The 21,204-nt window shown below is 45.2% G+C and overlaps 1 protein-coding gene across 5 annotated transcripts in view; it reads left to right on the top strand.

Moving 5' to 3' along the window:
• ANKS1A (ankyrin repeat and sterile alpha motif domain containing 1A) overlaps nucleotides 1-21,204 on the top strand; it is a 145,849-nt gene that overhangs the window by 106,122 nt on the left and 18,523 nt on the right. For all 5 annotated transcript variants that reach the window (XR_014470387.1, XR_014470385.1, XR_014470388.1 and 2 more), the window contains 7 exons: nucleotides 4,443-4,541; nucleotides 8,206-8,346; nucleotides 8,436-8,543; nucleotides 9,824-9,961; nucleotides 12,250-12,366; nucleotides 12,607-12,678; nucleotides 12,774-12,860. Coding sequence is in view for 1 of the 5 variants with exons in the window: in XM_083173136.1 (XP_083029262.1) it covers nucleotides 4,443-4,541; nucleotides 8,206-8,346; nucleotides 8,436-8,543; nucleotides 9,824-9,961; nucleotides 12,250-12,366; nucleotides 12,607-12,678; nucleotides 12,774-12,860 (762 nt within the window). In the remaining 4 variants the exon portion in view is untranslated. The remainder of the gene's footprint in view (nucleotides 1-4,442; nucleotides 4,542-8,205; nucleotides 8,347-8,435; nucleotides 8,544-9,823; nucleotides 9,962-12,249; nucleotides 12,367-12,606; nucleotides 12,679-12,773; nucleotides 12,861-21,204) is intronic.

Raw genomic sequence — 21,204 nt, 5'->3', positions numbered from 1 at the left:
GAGGTCATGTGTCGACAGCCAGAAGGGCAGCAAAATACACAGTATGCAGGTAGACATAAGCACATCCATCATGTGAACATATGATTACATTTTTGGGAATCCTAATGAGTCTGTGAAAGCCAAGTCATTAATTGTGAAATAGCCCGATGTACAGAGTAAATACAATCATCAAAACAAGCATAGCAATGTTGCCCAAGGGGGCAAAAACTACATCCACCGATAGCAAAATATAGGGCATAATGAACCAATAAAGAAGAACATACAGCTGTTCAGTAGACATAAATAATTAGAATATAATAATATTATGATTGTCTCAGAAAAATTGACAGAGGATTATTTTCATTAAGTCCTCGAGGTGAAATAGTGTCCAATCGATGAATCCAGCGGCTCTCAAGTTTACGCAATTGGAGTCCCCGGTCACACACCCCCCCCCCCCCCCCCCCGAGGTGAGGGTGGTACCCAGTCAATGAGTCGACAGCGTAGATTCGAGTTCTGGTGGCCTGCTGCGAGGAAATGGCGCGGTATTGGCAAGTCTGCTTTCATAGTCTCGAGGGCAGAGCGAATAGAGTTCCTGTGATTCGCCATCCTTTCTCGGAATTTCCTGGTGGTCATTCCCACGTAAGCCAAACCACAAGGGCAGTTCAACAGGTAGATGATGTGGTCCATCTGGCAGTGGAGGCGGTATTTGATCTTGATTGGCTTGCCGGAGTGGGGGTGCGGAAAGGTCGTGCCGGGGGTCATGCTGCTGCAGGTTGTACATCCAGTACAGCGAAAACATCCAGGTCGTTTGGAGTGGAGCCAGGTCAAATTGCTCTCAGATGAGGGGCTCATCATCGGGCGTATGAGAAGTTGTTTCAGATTGGGTCCTCGTTTATGGGCAATCATGGGTGGACCGAATTGTTGTAATTTTAGAGCCTTATCAGAAGAGATGATGGGCCAGTGTTTCTTCAGACTCTTCTGAACATTGGAAGAGACGTGGTCATACTGAATCACAAAAACCATCCTTGATGGGCTTTTACTTGTGGTAGAAGTATTGGGTCGTGGTGACAACATATTGGTCCTGGCCTTCGTAAGGCACCGACTCAGAGTGGTTGCAGAGTAACCTCGTTGGGCAAATTGATCGGTCATTTCCTTGAGTTGGATTTCCATGTTGTCATGATTCGAGTTATTTCGGATAACCCGCATGTATTGGGAGATGGGTAGATGCTCCTTTAAGGCAGGGGGGTGTTGGCTGGTGGTCGATAGCAGTGTATTGCGGTCAGTGGATTTCCTGAACAGGCTGGTTTGGAGAGTACCCTCGTTGATGCAGATGTTGATGTCAAGGAAATTGATGGATTGGCTGTCGACGAGATGAGTGAACTTGATGGGGCTGTTGAGTAAATTCAGAGAGTTCACCATCAGGTGAAATGCTTCTGTGGTGTCGGACCATATCAGGAACACATCGTCGATGAAGCGTTTGTAGAAGAGGATCTGGTGGCCATAATGTGGCATGATGTGGGTGTCTTCATAATCTGACATATATAAACAGGCATACGACGGATAGAACCCATTGCGGTCCCGGACACCTGTTTATAATATTTTTTCTGGTAAAGGAAGTGGTTACATTTGAGGATAACTTCTGCCAGATCAACCAAGAAGTTGGTGGGGGGATCCAGTATCTGTCTTGCATCGAGCTTGGTTCTCAATACTCTCAGGCCATCAGTGTGTGGTATTACTGTGTAAAGCGAACACACATCCATAGTCGCTAGTAGAATCGGGCTTGATGAGATGTTGGTGGTGTTTAGTTTCTCGATGAAATCGGAGGTGTCTCTCACATACGTAGTGCCCGCAGTGATCATCGGTTGCAGGAAGCTATCCACAAAAATAGCTAGAGGTTGTAGAAGTGAGAGTCTGGCAGAAATAATGGGTCTGCCTGGTGGGTGAGAGTGGGACTTATGGATCTTCGGCAGGGTGTATATTATGGGGCATACCGGGAAGTCTACTGTCAGGTATTCGTGATTCTCTTTAGTGATCCACTGGTTTTTTAGGGCATCGAGAAGGAGCTTGTCAATTCTCCTTTTAAACTCGGGAATGGGGTTTTGAGGTACCATTTGGTATGTATTGATGTCGGCCAGCTGGCGTTGTATCTCAGAATGGTAGTCGGACCAGTTTTGTACCACCACCGCCCCACCCTTGTCTGCTGGGCACAGACACAGGGAAATAGGGGGACACAGACACATATATAATTAAACTTACACATATAATTACAGATAATATAGTTACAGATAAATAAATAAATATATGGACATGTTTAGTTACATGGTCACAGAGGGACAAGGACACACATAATGGCCCTTATTCAGAGCTGATCGCAGTACAAATTTGTTCTCTAAATGGGCAAAACCATGTGCACTGCAGCTGTGGCAGATGTAACAGGTGCAGAGAGAGTTACATTTGGTTGGGGTGTGTTGAAATATAAATTGTAGTGTCAAAATAATGCAGCCAGTATATACCCTGCACAGAAACAAAATATCGCATACAAATCTAACTCTCTCTATACTGTACATGTTACATCTGAATAAGGGCCAATGTACATAGTTACAAGGAAGTGAAGGGACACAGGGAGATGGGCACATATTTAGAGAGAGACAGATGCAGAGACAGGTGCACAGAGGCACACAGACATTTAAGGTCCCTCATACCTTACAGATGTTACTTTTGGCTGCTTTGCCAAGTCCATCCTTCCTATATACATGTTACAATGCCTAAAACATTGTTGAACTCCATTCTGGGTAGCTCCATCTACTTCTGTGACACTGCAACCTACATCTTTTCTGGCTATAAAGGATGACCTATTTAGTCACACATCCCCAGTGCCCCAAGAGCTTGCACTGTGCACCAGGCTGGCTGTGGCTAATAATGAGACCCGAAGTCTGCCTGCAGTCACCAATGGGGACCTGGGCTGGAAACTGCCTGGGACAATGGAAAAAGATGCCTCCTTCAAGGCTAGAGCCCAGCGGCAACTGACTCCATAGACTACTGTAGTTCTGCACCTGCTTCAGATATATATTATAAAGCTGGGTACATACTAGACGACATGCAAATGATACAATGTCACTCATGATTTCCTTTTAACTTCCTGCCAAACTATCCCTTTAAAAGATTTCTCAAAATATATGGTCAAAGATATATTCATTGGCCACCTCCAGGAGCATTCTGTTGTTAAAGAGATAGTCAGGATTGAGCTGCAGTAGGGGTCCTTAATGACCCAAAGGAGCGGAAATCTTTAATTCTATTGTGTGTACTAACTAGAAAATATGCACAAAAATGTTGCTGTGACTAGTCGTTATCATGCATATAATTGAAAAAAATGCCTGTGTCTGCATCTTAAGTGTCTACTCAGCAAGTGTGCCTGAGGAGCGAGGTTTGGGAATGCCTGTGCTACTAAAAACGGTACTTGTTTTCTAGCACGGCGCCCACGATACTCAGTCGTATGGCATTGTATTCAATTTAAAATTGTATATGGCATACAATGCAATGCGATGCGATTTTAAATTGTATAAGCACCCTAATGGGTGTTTTCAATGTTAAATGTGCCCCCTATAAGATAAATAATTGTATAAGCACCTTAATGGGTTTTTTCAATGTTAAATGGTCCCCCTTTAGGATTTTTAATTGTATAAGCGCCTTAATAGGTGCTTACAATGCTAAATGCACCCCCACGCCACCGCCACTATCAACACCAACCAACACCGAGGGGCGGCGGTACGCGTCCTCCGACCTTTTCATACCCCCACTATCCACGTCGGCATGGAGTTGATTTATATAGTGTGGCGAGCCACCGAGGCGTGGTGAGGAGACACGTATTACTATACATGTATTCCGCCTCCCCTCGCGAGGGTCGCTGCGCTCGCCACGCTTCGGGCTCAGTGTCTCGCTGCACTCGCCACACTATCCAAAATCAACTCCACACCGACGTGCATGGTGGGGGTATTATCAACGCCACGCTTCGGGTTGGCGTTGATAGTACGGGTGGCGTGGGGTTGCTTTTAACATTGTAAGCACCTATTACGGTGCTTATACAATTATTTATCTTATAGGGGGCACATTTAACATTGAAAACACCCATTAGGGTGCTTATACAATTTAAAATCGTATACCATTGTATATGCCATACAATGGTATACAATTTAAAATTGTATAACATCGGCTAACATCGCATCGCATACCATCGTATGCCGTATGCGATGCGATGGGCGCGGTGCTAGGAAACAAGTACCCTAAAAACAACTCTTTTCATTTCAGATAGCCCCACTTCTCTCTCTTCCTAATGACGCCATATTGTCTCTCTCTTTCTTATTTATTTTTTGAGCTCTGTAGATCCATTTATTTCATTCTAGTTCGCTCTCTTTCTCTTGTTCTTTAAATGTATGGTATTTTTTTTTATGCTTTATTTCCTGCAGACGGAAAATATACTGGAGGATCAGGACCTGTTAGATATCGGAATCCTGGACATGCAGCATCGCCGCCAACTTCTGCAGGCTGCCCATTCCTTACCAAAGGTAAATAGCAAGGTGGCTATGCTAAAAATTCCTAATAGAACTGATTAGTCCAAATAAACATTTTTTTTTCCTGTTGCTATCTGACTGAGCCAAAAGGAATATGTGTAACCTGAACGATTGTACACATATAAGAAGGACCCTCTTATTGCATAATTTGTCTGTTAGTACCCTTATTTCTTTGTCTTCGACTAAGTGTCACAATTACCATGGGAATATAGCCTGGATAGCTTAGATTCTAAAGGCCCCCCATACACTAGTCCGACTTGTCTTATGGACAAGTCAGACCAGTTTGCACTTGAGAGCGCCCTGGCAGCTCTCCGGGAAGCTCCCTTACGATTTGGCACTTAATGTGCTATTTTTACGTGCAATAAATCAAATGTAATGTCCCCTGGGGAGCTGCAGCGGGAGGTGGGCAATGGGGTCCAGGCAGCGGGGTCCGTTCGGCGAGGGGCAGGCAGCAGCGGCTATTTTGAAAAGACTGGCTGAACGCAGATTGAATTCTTTCAGCCAATCAGTGTTCCAGTCAGTTTTTTCAATATATTTTTTCAAATACAGCAGCGCTTCCTGCACTCGCTGTCCAGCAAATACTGCTCCAATCTCCTAGCTGCTGCTGTCAGCCCCACGGACAAAGCTGCTGCACACAGCTGGCACACACCACACAGATCGAACCGACACATAGTGGGTGCCACTGATAGGTCCAGTCTGATAGATTTAATGTGCAGCCCGTCCGGTCTCTCCAACACATGTCAAACACATCTAATTTGGGCCAATTTCTCAGCCCGATTCGTCTGGGTCCACTGCCTCTCCCTGTCGCCCACTGCCTCTCCCTGTCACCCACTGCTGTGTTTCATATTGTGAATTTGGGTTGGGTGGAGTAAGGGGGCAAAAATTATATCTTTGCACCTGGGCTCCTCAATGACCGCCTCTGACGCCGAGAGTGTGGAGGCTACCGACGGTGCTGGATTGGTCTGGCTCTGGTGGTCACCGCTCCATATGCTAAACATACAGGACAGTGCAAGAATAGAATACTGCTTTTAATAAGGTTCCTTATCTTAGCCCCTCCCTCACCCTTAAAGTGTCCCTTATTTGGATTTGAAGTTTGAAGGTACGATGTGATACACCTTCAACATTTTTTTTATCATTTTGCTATTCCGGGAGCCTATGCAAAATATGAATTTAATCGATCAACTCTAACCCGTGCCTTAAGATGCTTAAAAATAACAAGAAAATTGCCTAAATTCTCAAGGATTTTATTACTTTTGAAAAATACAAACTGTCTGAAGTTTGGGGTATTAGCCATCTCAAAATATATTTTATAACATAAAGGACAAGGGTTGAAGTACATATTCATACTAGAACAATAAAATATTACAATTTAAAGCGAATATGTTTGAGCCACAATATGGTGTGGTTTTTTTTTCACTTGTCATGTGTATTAGGCAACCAAAATAAGGTCTTGGAAGTCTTTTTCCTTGTTTACCTGACCTAGGTACTCCTGAGTCAGGGCAACACCTCGCTCTGCCACGTTCACAACCAACAAGTCTTGGAAAGCTTGTTTGAAGGCCGCAGTCTCACCCCACTTGCTTGGAACTTTATACCAGATAAGGCAAGCAATAATAATAAGTACACAATACAAATAGCAGCAGCGCTCATTAATAAACTGCATTAGTATTATCACCCCACCCAGTCCTTGCTTGAGTATATTTTTGGACTTTGGGAAGGACCAAGAGGAAACACAAAAACATGGAAAGAAAGTAAAAACTCCACACCACAATCAAAATTGGTTCCATGTGGGACAGCAAAGCAAACCGTGCACTGAGCCAGTTGCCATCCACATCATTGTGAATTGGTACTGAGTCTGATTCTTAGGTTCCCTTTTCAGAGCTTGGTACATATTTGGAGCTTGGTCCCAAAGGTTACCAATATCTGGCTCTGATGGTGTCAGTCGCTTTATGCCTATGGAGGCATTGCCAGAGGTGAAGGCTGTTATTATATCTCTCCGGCAGTCTTTGTCCAGCACTGAGGAGATGCACATGGTGCTGTGTCATCACTGCAAAGGAGTCTTGCTGAAATATGACAGACTTTGCCAATGTGTCGACAAGTATTTCACAGGGACAGTGCTTTATAGAAAGCATTGTCCATGTAGGAATTGTTAGTAAATTGTGTGTGTAGTCAATTAAATAATGGCTCATACTTGTTGCGATATGTACCGCAGCCGAAAAATTGTATGATGACCATTACACCATACTTTTGTGTGTGTAATTACACTTCACTTAATATCTTATTCCCTGAAATAATGGTAAACTTTAGGTTTCTATCTGAAAAAAATAATGAAACCTAAATTGAGTCAGTTTAAAATTATTTTATTTATTTTTGATTACTTACTGTTGATTTCATGTTTATAATCCTAGAAATGTATTCTCACATAGGTATGTTCTTAAAAAAAATATATACACAGATTTTGTATATGCTGGTACTATCATGTGCAACACAATATAAATCTGAAAATACTGAATAAACAACTGATTATAATCTTTGAATCATTATTTCTATGAGAGGTGGATCAAAATATTATTAATGGACACAGATGTGTAATCAATGTTCTTCCGGTAATAAAGGTTTTTATGTCAGTGAACTTGTGTATACACACTTTTCCAAATTGTATGTCCTTTTTAGGTTTCGAAATGCTGAATAATATATTAGTGACAACAAATCTCCAAAAAAGACAGCACTCGGAGACTGTTTAATATAAACAAAATTCACTCTGTATTGTGGGTTAAGTACTTCTGGGAGCTTGCTCCCATCCTCAGAACCACATACAGCCAATGAAACACTTAAAAGACACACATACATATACCCTAGCCCTTACCCCCATCCAGCATCACCCTCACTGCGCATCCCTGCCGCCATAAGCTACCACAGCTGCACTTCCGGTCTCATCATTAGCTCCACCCTGGGCACCACCAGCATGCATTCACTGTGAGTTCCACCTACCTTAACAGCTGGGTCAGACTGGGCAGGATTAGATCATCCATGGGCAAAGGAGAGAGCTTTGATGATGGCACCGTTAGGTCGACATGGGTTTAGGTCTTCATGAGGTTTTTCACTGTTCTTTGAGCCGACATGTGCCGATATCTGATATTTCATGCCCTTCCATCCACGAGCGATGCAAGGGAATGTGGTGCCCTGGAAACTGTGTCCATGTCGACTGTGTTGACATTTGGGTCAAAAACATTGAAAAACCCCATGTCTACCCTTTGACTGTTGACCTATTGACCTGTCAAACTAAACCCTTGTCGACCTTGACCCTTGTCGACCAACTTGCTGTAGACCAAACGATCCCAACCTGATTTTAAAAATACAGGTTTCACTGAAAAACATGTATTTCATTTCCAAAGTTTCATTGAACCTTTCTTACAGTTATTTATGAAAGGGCTCACGTTTTTTTCCAGTCTTAAGAATGAATCTTTGTCATTAAGTAATCATTAACAGTCATTTTAACCTGGACAAAGAATCCTTCCCCTACTTATGGGAAGCTACACAAGGCTTGTAATGTTAATCATTGTATCAGAATTGGAACATAACAGAATGTGTAATGGATCTTAAGATTTTTGCCATACATATTGACTGTACTTGTATTTTTTTATTTTTTTTTACTTTCTAGCTATTCCCACTTTCATGGGATCTGTCAGTAACGTCGTGGTTGCGTGCCCTTTCCCTTCAGCAGTATGCTTCCAGCTTTTTAAGTAGTGGCTATACCTCTATGGAAACACTTCGCAGTCTATGGGAACTTGAGATTGTCAATGTAAGTTAATGTTTCAAATTCATTAGATCATTTTAATTGTTTTTCACCCTCTGTTTCACTACTTTTTATTTATTTATTTATTTATTTAGGTATTGAAAGTGAATTTATTGGGCCACAGAAAAAGGATCTTGGCATCACTGGCAGAGAGACCAAGTGAGGATCCTCCCCAAAAACCTCCTCGATTCTCACAGCTACGAGTGAGTTGCCATGCTCATATATAGTAAATACATGCATACATTATTGCTGCAAGGAACCACAACCAGTAAGCTAGAATGATGTCTGTTTCTCACTACATACATTGACTATCTTTTCTGGACAAAATGTAAAGTGCATATATATTTTAAAAGGTGAACCATAAACCCTATGAAATCATTTGAAATCACTTTTTTATTCACAAATATAAAAAGATGATTTCATAATAAAACTATTGCATAGAAAATAATGTCATGACTGTTGTAGATGCCAAAGGATTTCTTTCTGGAAGTCCACTCAGAGTATGTATAAGTTAAATAATCTTTCTGGAAACATTCAGAATTGTTAAATCTAAGTCTTAGAACTGGTAAAACATTGAAAGCCCTATGGCAGGGGTGGGCAATAAGCGGCCCTCCAGCTGTTCATGGACTAACATCCCAGTATACCCTTCATGGCCAAATAGCAAAACAAAGGCAAGACGTGCTGGGATGTGTAGTTCATCAACAGCTTCTTGCCCACCTCTGCCCTATGGTGATGGTGATGTATTTCCTGATGTTATCACAGCAGTATAAGATTCAGCACTATATAAAAATGGTTTCTTTCATTTCCATTGAGCTGAAAACTGTGGTAGCACAAAGAGTTGTGCCAGAAAGAGGTTACGCTGTTTGAGTGCACACAGTATTTATAATATTTTTTACTGTATTGTAATCATGAGTACAAGGTAAAATTTAACTTTTAATAAACTTGCTTTTAAAAAGATTTCCCCTTTGTTTTTATTCTTTTATGTTCTTAGGAACAGAAGAGGATTAGTTTTTCTAGGTGAAATATAGAATTAAAATCATATACATTTAGACATGGTGCACCATGTCTAAATGTATATGATTTTAATTCTATATTTCACCTAGAAAAACTAATCCTCTTCTGTTCCTAAGAACATAAAAGAATAAAAACAAAGGGGAAATCTTTTTAAAAGCAAGTTTATTAAAAGTTCAATTTTACCTTGTACTCATGATTACAATACAGTAAAAAATATAATAAATACTGTGTGTACTCAAACAGCGTAACCTCTTTCTGGCACAACTCTTTGTGCTACCACAGTTTTCTGTACATTCTAGTTACCCTGAGTGGCACCCCCGCAAGTGAACGAAAAATAGCGGGCAACACGGGTCCAGAAACAAAAATACTGACGACCCATTAAGAGTGTGCAGACAAATTCCCTACCCGTCCTTTCCCCATCATTTATTTTCATTGAGCTGAAATGTCTTTATAATTTTTATTCATACAGTGTATTCATGATGTCCTCCCCCGGTCTATGCCATCAATTCCATTAGGAGATGAAGATGTAGGAATGGATTCAGGAAGAACTAGGATAGAATCAACAGAAAGCAGAGAGCATCGCAGACGTCTAGCATCTGCTAAGGAGGTTGCGTCTTTATGCCTTTCTTCAAATTATTTTAAAATAATTTCATTGCAAGCCCTGTAGTATGACCGTTTTGTGTTTTCCTCACTTTTTAATTGGTTTAAGGCTCAGTTAGATTAGTGTCTTTTTTGTGATAGCCTTTATTTTTTTACATCTTAACACGTTCAAAACCGAAAGAACACCCCTAACATAAGATCTGTGTCACAGGTTATGAATTATACAGAGTATAGATTATGTTGTTACATATTCCCTTTCCTGATCTATTCCCAACCACGTTAAAAGGTTTGGCATTATTTTTGCTTCTATGTTGGGAAGTTGGTTGTGCCTCCTATTTCCAACATTTGGTGCTACAGAGCCTATATAGATATAGAAATACATATAGATATATAGTAAGTGTGTGTGTATGTATGTATATATATGTATGTATATATATATATATATATATATATATATACATACATACCTCTCTCTCTCTCTCTCTCTCTCTCTCTCTCTATCTCTATCTCTATCTATCTATCTATCGATATATATAAATATATATATATGAGTCACTGTCAGTCCGGCACTCAACCTCTTGTCCGACAACGACCTGGGTGCCCTCCGGGAGGTAGGTGTAGAGAACTGTGGCTAGCAAGCAGCGGCACTCAACAGGATTTGCAAAAAGTCAAGAGTGGTTTTTTATTGCTCCAACGTTTCGGGGCTCCAAACTGCCCCTTTGTCAAGGTGTACAAACAAAACCTTGACAAAGGGGCAGTTTGGAGCCCCGAAAAAAATTAAGGGAACATCTAAATAACACATTGTAACTCCAAGTCAATCACACTTCTGTGAAATCAAACTGTCCACTTAGGAAGCAACACTGAGTGACAATAACTTTTGCATCCAGGATGGCACATCAATGCAAGCTGTGGCAAGAAGGTTTGCTGTGTCTGTCAGCGTAGTGTCCAGAGCAGGGAGGCGCTACCAGGAGACAGGCCAGTACATCAGGAGACGTGTAGGAGGGCAACAACCCAGCAGTAGGACCTGCTACCTTCGTCTTTGTGCAAGGAGGAACATTGCCAGATCTCTGCAAAATGGCCTCCAGCAGGCCACAAATGTGCATGTGTGTACTCAAACGATCAGAAACAGACTCCATGAGGGTGGTATGAGGGGCCGACCAGTTTGGCAGTGGGTCAGTAATGGTGTGGGGTGGCATTTCTTTGGGGGGCCGCACAGCCCTCCATGTGCTCGCCAGAGATAGCCTGACTGCCATTAGGTACAGAGATGAGATTCTCAGATCCCTTGTGAGACCATATGCGCGCGGTTGGCCCTAGGTTCCTCCTAATGCAAGACAATGCTAGACCTCATGTAGCTGAAGTGTGTCAGCACTTCCTTCAAGACAAAGGCATTGATGCTATGGACTGGCCCGCCCATTCCCCCGACCTGAATCCAATTGCGCACCATCCACCAACTTGCACCAGGGACTGTCCAGGAGTTGGCGGATGCTTTAGTCCAGGTCTGGGAGGAGATCCCTCAGGAGACCCTCCACCACCTCATCAGGAGCATGCCCAGGCATTGTAGAGAGGTCATACCGGCACCTGGAGGCCACAAACACACTACTGAGCCTCATTTTGACTTGTTTTAAGGAAATTTAATCTAAGTTGGATCAGTCTGTAGTGTGTGTTTCCACTTTAATTTTGAGTGTGACTCCAAATCCAGACCTCCATTGCCCCGCCACCGAGCCCCACGAGGGGACTCATATTACTTGCCGTGTATTCCGCATCCCCTCACCAACGGGGGTATGAACAAGTCGGGAGGACGCGTAACTCGTCCCCTCGCGGGGCTTGCTATGCTTGCCATGCTTCGGGCTGGCGTGCATAGTGGGGGTGTTTCAGGAACACATTCACACCTGGCATGTCAGGCAGGTTAAAATGGTCAATGGTTCCTTCACAATGTAATAGCGCTGACTTACTACGCTAACTACGTAAGCTCTGGCTAGCCGTGTACAGGCGGGAACTCGGTGCTGATACTGACAGGGACACTGACTACGCTGGCCGCGGGAACACTGCGCTGATTCTGACAGGGTCGCTGCGCTGACTACGTAACTACCGCCGTGAAACTACACAAGTACCAAATCTCTTCCCAGTGTCATAAAAACTTGTACATTTTGACTAGGAGAAAACACTAAGTTCTTTTTTAAGCAATCAAATAACTGAAGCTTCGTTTTCTTCTTGTAGAGGATTCCAAAATAATTGTTGATATTTTAATGGGAAATGGTTATGTCAACTGTATTTTATCCACTTTGTTTTATGCAGGAAGAATCTAGATTAACTTTACGACCCCCAAGTCTGGCCACTGCCTATGCCCCACTACAAAACTGGCAGCACCAACCCGAAAAGTTGATATTTGAGTCATGTGGTTATGAAGCCAGTGTAAGTATTGTAATTACATATTGACTACTGTGATTTTTCAGTCAATAAAGCCAATAAATGCACAAGTTGCAGCAGAAACATAGTTATACAAAGATGGGCATTTGGTGAGGTTGGAAACACACTTATTTTTTTTATTTTATTGATAATATGTCTTGTGAAGTTCTTTTTAATTGATTGTATCTAATTAGTTGGATTGCTAATGTAATGAATATTTGCCCCGTCCTTTGTTTGTTGGTCCAGTACTTGGGATCAATGCAAATCAAAGATCTCCGTGGGACAGAGTCCACCCAGGATGCTTGTGCCAAAATGAGGGTGAGATTTAGAGCATGTGACAATAAAGCATTATTCAGGTAATCCTGTTTCCTTGCAAACATTACTAAACATGTCTGTTACATGTCTATCTACAGAAGTCCACAGAACAGATGAAAAAAATTCCAAGAATAACGCTATCCATCAGCTACAAAGGAGTGAAGTTCATTGATGCATCAAATCAGGTTAAAATAAACCATATTTACTGTTACATTTTTAGAGGGGGGGGGGATACATAGTCAAATGTTCTGTTTTTCCTAGTCTTACTGTAAATAATACAAATACATTTTCTCTATCATCCATAAGGGATACTGGGGTTCATTTAGTACGATGGGGTATAGATGTGGTCCAAAGGAACCAGTGCACATAAAAAACTTCCAACAGGTTGTGCTGGCTCCTCTTCCCTGTGCCCCTACCACTGCCCAGTTTAGAAAAATGTGCCCTCAGGGGAGGATGCACAAGAGCTCCAGAGGATTTGCTTCAATTTATTTTCTTTCAAAAGTTTTATTTGTTTGGGCATACGGCATGCCTGTGACTCGGGAGCTTAGGGGGAGGATGGATACCGACCTCTTTAGTTGCTGCTCCGGTCCCCGCTGATGGAACGCAGCTTTGGCAGGGTCAGTGTACCGCTAGGCAAGGAACCTGTGTGCACATGCCCGCAGCATGCCGCACACCCCTACATGCCTGAAGGTCAGTAGAGTGGTGAGCAGATTTCAGGGACCCCGCTAGGGGGGGTTCCCCAGTTCTTCAGTGCAGCATTTACGCGCAGGTGAACATACGGGGATACAGTAATTGGGTCACCAGCATGATGGTTGACAAGCATTAGGTCGACATGCAGGAAGGTCACCAGGTTGACAAGGTCATTAGGTCGACATGGGGTTTTTACTGTTTTTTTGAGCCAAAATGTGTCGACAGGCGGTATTTCATGCCCTACCATCCACTAGGGCGTGGTGGGAGAATAAAATAGTGTGCTGAGCGTAGCAAGGCACCATACCCGAAGCATGATGAGCGCAGCGGTACGTTTCAGTGTCCATGTCAACACGACAAAGGCCGACAGGCGGTATTTCATGCCCTACCATCCACTAGGGTGTGGTGAGAGAATAAAAGTGTGCCTGAAGCATAGCAAGCCATGCGAGGGGACGTGATGCTTGTTGACGTGTCGACAAGTGGTATTTCATGCCCTACCATCCACTAGGGCAGGCATTCCCAACCACGGCCCTCAAGGCACACCAACAGTGCAGGTTTTAGTGATAGAGGCTTCAGCACAGGTGGTTTAATCAGAATCCCTCAGGTACTAATTAAGTCACCTGTGCTTAAGCCTGGATATCTACAAAACCTGCACTGTTGGTGTGCCTTGAGGGCCGTGGTTGGTAATGCCTGCACTAGGGCATGGAGGGTGAATAAAATAGTGTGCCGAGCGTTATGAGGCACCGTGCCCGAAGCAAGCGAGTGTGGTGCTACGCTTTAGTGTTTATGTTAACGGTGTTGACATTCCGGTCAATAATACAAAAAGTAGACTTTTTCAATGTCGACCTTACCCAAGTCGACTTAATGGTCCTGTTGACCTTACACATTTACCTTCCTGCATGTCGACCTTAATGCATGTCCACCTAATTGTGTTGACCGAATGCTTGTTTACCATAATGCTAATGACCTAATGATCCATACCCAACATACAGACCCCGTCTGGGGTCCCATACCACGCCTGTGCACATCGGTTAGTGAAATATGGCTATTTGTTCTACAGTGATAAATGAGCTAGTTTTGGCCAGTATAAATATATCAGTAGCTCTGGCACCATTGCAGGGGGAGGAGCTACTTTAGAGCAGGAACTGCAGCTTCTCTGCGCTATTACCCAGCAGAGAAACAGAATGCAGCGTGTTGAGGCTCCTTCAAGGCACTCCAGTCGCAGGTTTTCACTGGTACAGAGGTGTTAACTGGGGGAGAGTCACTGGAAAGCACATGTAGGGCTTTGGTGTAACTTGTATATATATTATCAGTGGCTGCATATGCTTCACTGATAGCGCTATTACATTTCTACTGGGTCTGTTTGGCTGCTGTGCTGGCTCTTTGCCCTCTGGGTCTCCTACACGGTTTGGGCTGGGGCAGACTTTTGCTTTCTCCCATCTGTGTTCTGTTGTGCTTGAGTGTGTACAGATGTAGCGCCGCTCATCCAGCGCCGTGGCTCATCAGACCACACCCACTGTCGAGCAGACGCTACATCTGACTGGGACGTGCGAGCATACCAGTTTCCCGTCGGTCTCCACTTTAGGGAGATGGACGGGGTTAGGAAGGAAGCGGGAATGTCGCAGGGACCCGAGGGGAGCTCCGATGTAAGGGGACGCATGCGCGTCCCCTTACTAAGGCTGGCGGGTGGCGAATACACCGCCAGCCCCTGCAAAGATGAGCTTCGCTACATATGTATATCAGTTTATTGTCTACTCCTTCATGAGAAGAAAATGTACTGTATGTGGCACCAGGGTTACACCCTCCCTCGCTGACACTTAGTGTTCCAACTAGGCTATTTTAGCACCGGGTCGCGCCCGGCCCTATTTCTAAAGGTCAAATTGCGCCGTGCCCTGCTAAAACAGTCCTGTCCATCTCCTCCGACCCCGTGCAGTGTCACTCTCAATGCAAGCTGGGAGAGCTTGGGAGATGGAAGCCCAGCATCTCCATAGGTGCTGGGCCTACCCCCAACAGTGATGTGGTGGCCGTGCCCACCCCTTACATCAACTAGCCTGCTCACATTCATTTTGTGCCCTTGGTGAGCACACTGCCCCGCCATCCCCCGATACAGGGACTTTGGCAGCCAGGGAGGATCCGACCTGTGGGAGCCGGGGTAGCAGTGGCTTTTCTGGGCCAGCTGAAATAGTTGACAGATGCTCTCAGCAGGGGGAATTGGCGGCGTGGCAGGGTGGATAAGCAGTCAGCTCTTTCGAGTGCACCACACTGCGCTGACACACCACTCAGAGACCTTGTCCGCACAGTGCGATCCCCTCTACTGAGAGCAGCTCAGCAGAGCCGGACTGGCATCTGCTCTGACTGGTTGCAGTGAGACCCGGCCAAGCAGTTTGCAGGGCATGGCTGAGCCGGCTGTAGGTATTCTCTAGATTTTAAATGCCAGAAGGTAGGATCAGTAATTGGCTACCAGATTAAGAAGCTGACTCCATATTTCAAAATGGCAGCTGGGTGGTCATCCATTGGTGGAAGAAGAGCGATCGCTGCTTCTCCCCTCAATAAGGAGGCCACAGCAGAAGAGGCCAGGCCGGGGCGGTGAGTATTACTGGGAAACACTGCATGTGTGTCACTGCTGGGGGGCATTATACCGGCGTCACTGCTGGAGGCATTTTGGGTACTTGTGTATTTTGGCGGCGCCCCCGATGTCCGTCGTACGACGAACAGATCGCATCGCATGCCATGCACCCTAAAGGGTGCTTTTGAGCACCCAAATGGGTGCTTACAATGTTAAATGCACCCCCACGCCACCCCCCCACTATAAACGTGAACCCGAAGCGTGGCGAGCGCAGCGGTACGCGTCCTACGACCTTTTCATACCCCCACTATCCACGTCGGCGTGGAGTTGAGAATAGAATAGTGTGGCGAGCCACCGAGCCCGAAGCGTGGCGAGCGCACGCGGATACCTTCACAGTTATACGCGTCCCCTCGCGGGCTTCACAGGTGTCCGTGGCGACGCGGACACCTGTGAAGCCCGCGAGGGGACGCGTTTACTTGTGAAGGTATCCGCGTCCCCTCGCTGCGCTCGCCACGCTTCGGGCTCGGTGGCTCGCTGCGCTCGCCACACTATTCTATTCTCAACTCCACGCCGACGTGGATAGTGGGGGTATGAAAAGGTCGTAGGACGCGTACCGCCGCCCCTCACGGGCTCGCTGCGCTCGCCACGCTTCGGGTACACGTTTATAGTGGGGGGTGGCGTGGGGGTGCATTTAACATTGTAAGCACCCATTTGGGTGCTTAACATTGTATAAGCACCCATTAGGGTGCTTATACAATGTTTAATCGCATCGCATTGCATTGTATGGCATCGTATGCCATGTACAATGGCATACAATTTAAAAATTGTATGCCATCGTGCACTATCGTACGATATCGCGTCGCATCGCATACCATCGTATGTGTTATGGTATGCGATGCGATGGGCGCCGCCAAAATACACAAGTACCGCCGATTGAAAAATGTGCCCTGCTTGGTAGTCAACACTTTGCCCTAAAAGAATTCTACAGTGAACACTATTATTCCGTACCTGGACGATCTCTTGATAAAAGCGAAGTCCAGGGAACTGCTTTCGGTCAGCATAGATCGGACTACTCAGCTATTGTCCCGTCACCGATGATTCTGAATTATTAGAAGTCACATCTGGTGCTTACCCAGAAGCTCCTGTTTCTGGGAATGGTCTTTGGACACAGTGGCCCAAAGGGTTTTTCTCTTTCGTCCAGTCCGGTGACACAGCTCACGATGGGATGTAGGAGGGGTCCGCAGGAGCCAGGCACCTAAGCTTCAAAGTCTTTGGGAGCAGGCTCCTCCCTACTGCATCCCACAATGCTTCAGTTACTTTTAGGTGCCCACAGGAGTGGATGCTATGCTTCGCTGCAGCTGCAGTATTTTCCTTGGAGTTTTGCTAAAGATAGTTAGATTTTTAGTATTTTATTAATTCACTAGCCTAGAGCAGGTTTTCCAGTGTGTTACTTTATACTGAAGTTCACACACACTGAGAACACAGCAGAGGCTGACATAAGCGCGTCCTGTCCGCTCTCTGTGCGCAGAGGGACAATTTTTACTCCCTCTGCACAGCGCTTAACCTCTCATCAATAGAGGTTTTCCTTTGCCCCGGGGGTGTCCTAACCAGCTCCTTACAGAAGGGGATCTTGGGGGACAGACCTCCCGCGATGGTGGCTGCCATCTTGGAAAGGCTTAAAGACTGAAATCCCGCCAGGGAGTTGAAGTCTTTTACAGGAGTCCTGCGTTGCCGGACAACTCCAAGTGTCCCATATGAAGGGAGACACACGGAGGTAAGAAGAGACAACAGTGAGAGCGGCTGAAGGGGGAGAAAGCGCCAAATAGGCTAGTCTCTTCCTGCACTTTGTTTTTGGCGCCTTTTCTCCATGCTGCAGAGCTGACAAGGTGAATTACTACACAGACTCCGGTCTCTTCTGAGAAGCGCTTCCCTCGCTGATCGCTGACAGGAAAACAGCATAAGAGAAGTACTCTGATACATTGCTCTGTGCGGTGCCTGCCATTTTGCATTGTGTTATTTGCATGGCTGAAGGGTTCACTTCTGCTGCAATGGAGGAGGAAGCGCTGGATATGTTTAATTATTGCAAAAAATGTGAAGCAAAATTTACATGTGAACAAGATGACCAGGGGAATTTATGACCATCCTGTGAAGCTGTTCCCAGTGGGTCGCGCGCCCCCAGAACTGAGATAGCTTTAGGCCTTAGGCAGGTCTATGAATGCCTTAACAGAGGCTTTGAATAGGCAGAAGGACTCCTTGTTAGGGTCTCCTGGCCATTTCCCCTCTTCTCAGGTTTCTGGGGGGTCAGTTACCCCAGCTCAGGGGGAACCCATTTTGTTACAAGCTATGCAAGATACTGCTCAGGGAGTTCATAAAATGACAACCGTGATGGAGCAGTTCACTAAATCCTCTGATAGTGTGCTTAGACACCCTGTTTCTACACCACCCCTCTTACAGGGAGATTCTGAGGATGATGGTGTGTGTGAGGAGTATTGGAGTTGCGACAGGAATGATGAAGCTGAAGCCTTAGCTTCAGGCATTGAGGATTTGATTGTGGCTGTAAAACAGACTCTGAATGTTTCAGAGGAAGAAAAAACTCTGCACACTGTGTCTTTAAAAAGTGTCGCAGGGACCCTGTGTGTTTCCCTTCTGATGAGGGAATGATTTCTTTATTGAGTGAAGTGGTTGATTTCAGGCCAATAGAGGAAAGAACTCCAAATCTCGCTTTGGGGCCTTAAAAAAAATGCATGCAGCAAAAGGTGATGATAAGTCCTCTGTATGACGGGGCGGAGGCTCCCCGTTCTGGGATCAGAGTGGGGGGTCGCCTCCTGCACTTAAGAGATCCTTGGGTCCATTCCATTATTTCCGAAGGTTACCGGATAAATCTCAGGGGCACCCCACCAGAGAGATTTCTTCCTACAACTTTGCCACGGACCGCAGCTCTGAGGTCCGCCCTTCTGGGGGCAGCCTTGTCTCTCAAGGAAAAGGAAGTAGTGATTCCGGTACCTCAGGAGGAAAGGAAAAAGAGATTTTATTCAATTATTTTTCTAGTCCCCAAACCAGATGGGTCTTTCAGGCCTATTCTAAATGTAAAATCTTTAAATGTTCACTTATGGGTAGATCATTTTCGCATGGAGTCCCTGCGTTCTGTGCTCTTAAGCATAGTGCCGGGAGAGTTTCTGGCATCTGTGGATATTTAGGATACGTACCTCCATATGCCCATTTACAAAGAACACCAGTCTCTTCTCAGATTTTCAATAGGAGAAAACCATTGGCAGTTTCAAGCTCTGCCGTTTGGTTCGGCAACGGCTCCGAGACTATTCATTAGTTAATTAGTTTTTTTTTTTTTGTTTTCTATGTACGGCGCTGCGGACACTTTGCGGCGCCTTATAAATAAACGTACTACTACTATTCACGAAAGTGATAGTGGTCATGGCTGCAGCTCTCCGTCTGAAGGGAATAGTTATTATTCCGTATCTGGACACCCTTTTATTCAAGGCGGAGTCGGCAGGAATTGTATCGCGACACAGTTCTTGCAAGATCAGGGTTGGGTGCTAAACCTCCCCAAATCGCATTTAACACCCACGCAGAGTCTGCAATTTTTTGGAGTGATTTTGGACACACACCTTTACACGGTGTTTTTACCACATTCCAAGGCAGTGGAGATTCGTCAGATGGTGCTGACAATCTTTCAGGCTCCTGCACCGACAGTGTGGCAGGGAGTAAGGTTGCTGGGCAAAATGGTAGCAACCTTCGAGACACTGCAGTTTGCCAGATTCCATTAGAGGAGTTCTCAGTGGAACATTCTATCGTGCTGGTCAGAGAATGCAAAGACTATGAAGCAGGAACGGTTGGTTCTGTCTCAGGAGTTGAGCGTATCCCTGGAATGGTGGACAGGTATAGAGACTCTGCAGCTGGGGTGTTACCTTTGCTCCTGGGATTGGCTGGTCATTACGACAGATGCCAGCCTCCGGGCTTGGGGTGCTGTTGTCCTTCACCTAGGGCTACAGGGTCTTTGGTCCAAGGAAGAATCCAGGCTTCCTATCAACATACTGGAACTGAGAGCAGTATGGAATGCCTTATGTGAAGCAGAAGAGTTTCTGCAGGGTTAACCACTACGAGTTCAATCCGACAATGCCACAACAGTGGTGTACCTGAACCATCAGGGAGGAACTCGCAGCAAGATGGCAATGGAAGAGAGAGTGCGGAAGTACAGGTGCCGGCACTGTCAGCTGTGTTCATTCCGGGGATCCGGAATGTAGAAGCAGACTTTCTCAGCAGGGTGGATCTGCTGGGGGGTAATGGTCACTTCATCAGGAAGTTTTCCAAGAGATTGTAGACCACTGGGGACTGCCAGAAATAGATCTAATGGCGTCAAGAAACAACTGTCAGGTACTGAGGTTTTGCTCCCCGCCGAGGGACCCGTCAGCTTGGGCAGTGGATGCCATGACAATCCCTTGGTGTTTCAGCCTGGTCTACATATTTCCCCCGTTTCCAGTGATCTCGAGGGTGTTGAAGAGAATAAAGAACCAGAGTGTACCAGCCATACTGATTGCACCATCAGTGGCAACTACCTCTTCGTCCAGATTTGCTAAGACAAGGACCGTTCCTACACCTGGAACTAGCTCGTCTTAATTTGACGGCGTGGCTTATGAGACCTCCTTATCAAAAAAGAAGGGCTTATAGGATGCGGTTATACAGACTATGCTCAGGGCTCGAAAACTGGTGTCAGCAGCCAATTACCATTGGGTCTGGAAGATTTACATCAGGTGGTGTGAATGACAGAGAGTTCACACATCTAGGTTTAAGATAGCGAGGCTACTGGAGTTTCTACAGGATGGCCTTTCGTATGGACTTAGCTTACAGTCTTTGAAAGTGCAGATTTCTGCACTATCCATTTTCTTTCAAAAAAGGGTTGCTCTGTTACCAGAGGTTCAGACCTTTTTACAGGGTGTGACCAGGATTAAACCCCCATACAGGCAGCCGGTGGCACCGTTGGATTTGTCTCTTGTTCTGTCTCTGTTGCAAAAACCTCCGTTTGAGCCACTGAGATCGGCTGAAACGCCTTTTTATTGGCCATTGCCTCAGCTAGGTGTGTGTCAGAGTTGGGTGCCTTGTCCTGCACGTCACCGTTTTTGATTTTCCACAATGACAGGGCTGTGCTCAGAACAGTACCCAAGTTCCTACCTAAGGTAGTATCCTCGTTTCATTTAAATCGGGACATTGTTCACGTTTTTTTCCCTGCCTGAGATAACGAGTAATAGGGACAGTTTGAAGAA

This window comes from Crinia signifera, chromosome 2 (assembly GCF_055691185.1).
Source record: "Crinia signifera chromosome 2, ASM5569118v1, whole genome shotgun sequence".
NCBI lineage: Eukaryota > Metazoa > Chordata > Amphibia > Anura > Myobatrachidae > Crinia > Crinia signifera.
The sequence above is the reverse complement of the archived record's forward strand: the minus strand, read 5'-3'. Positions and strand labels throughout refer to the sequence as shown.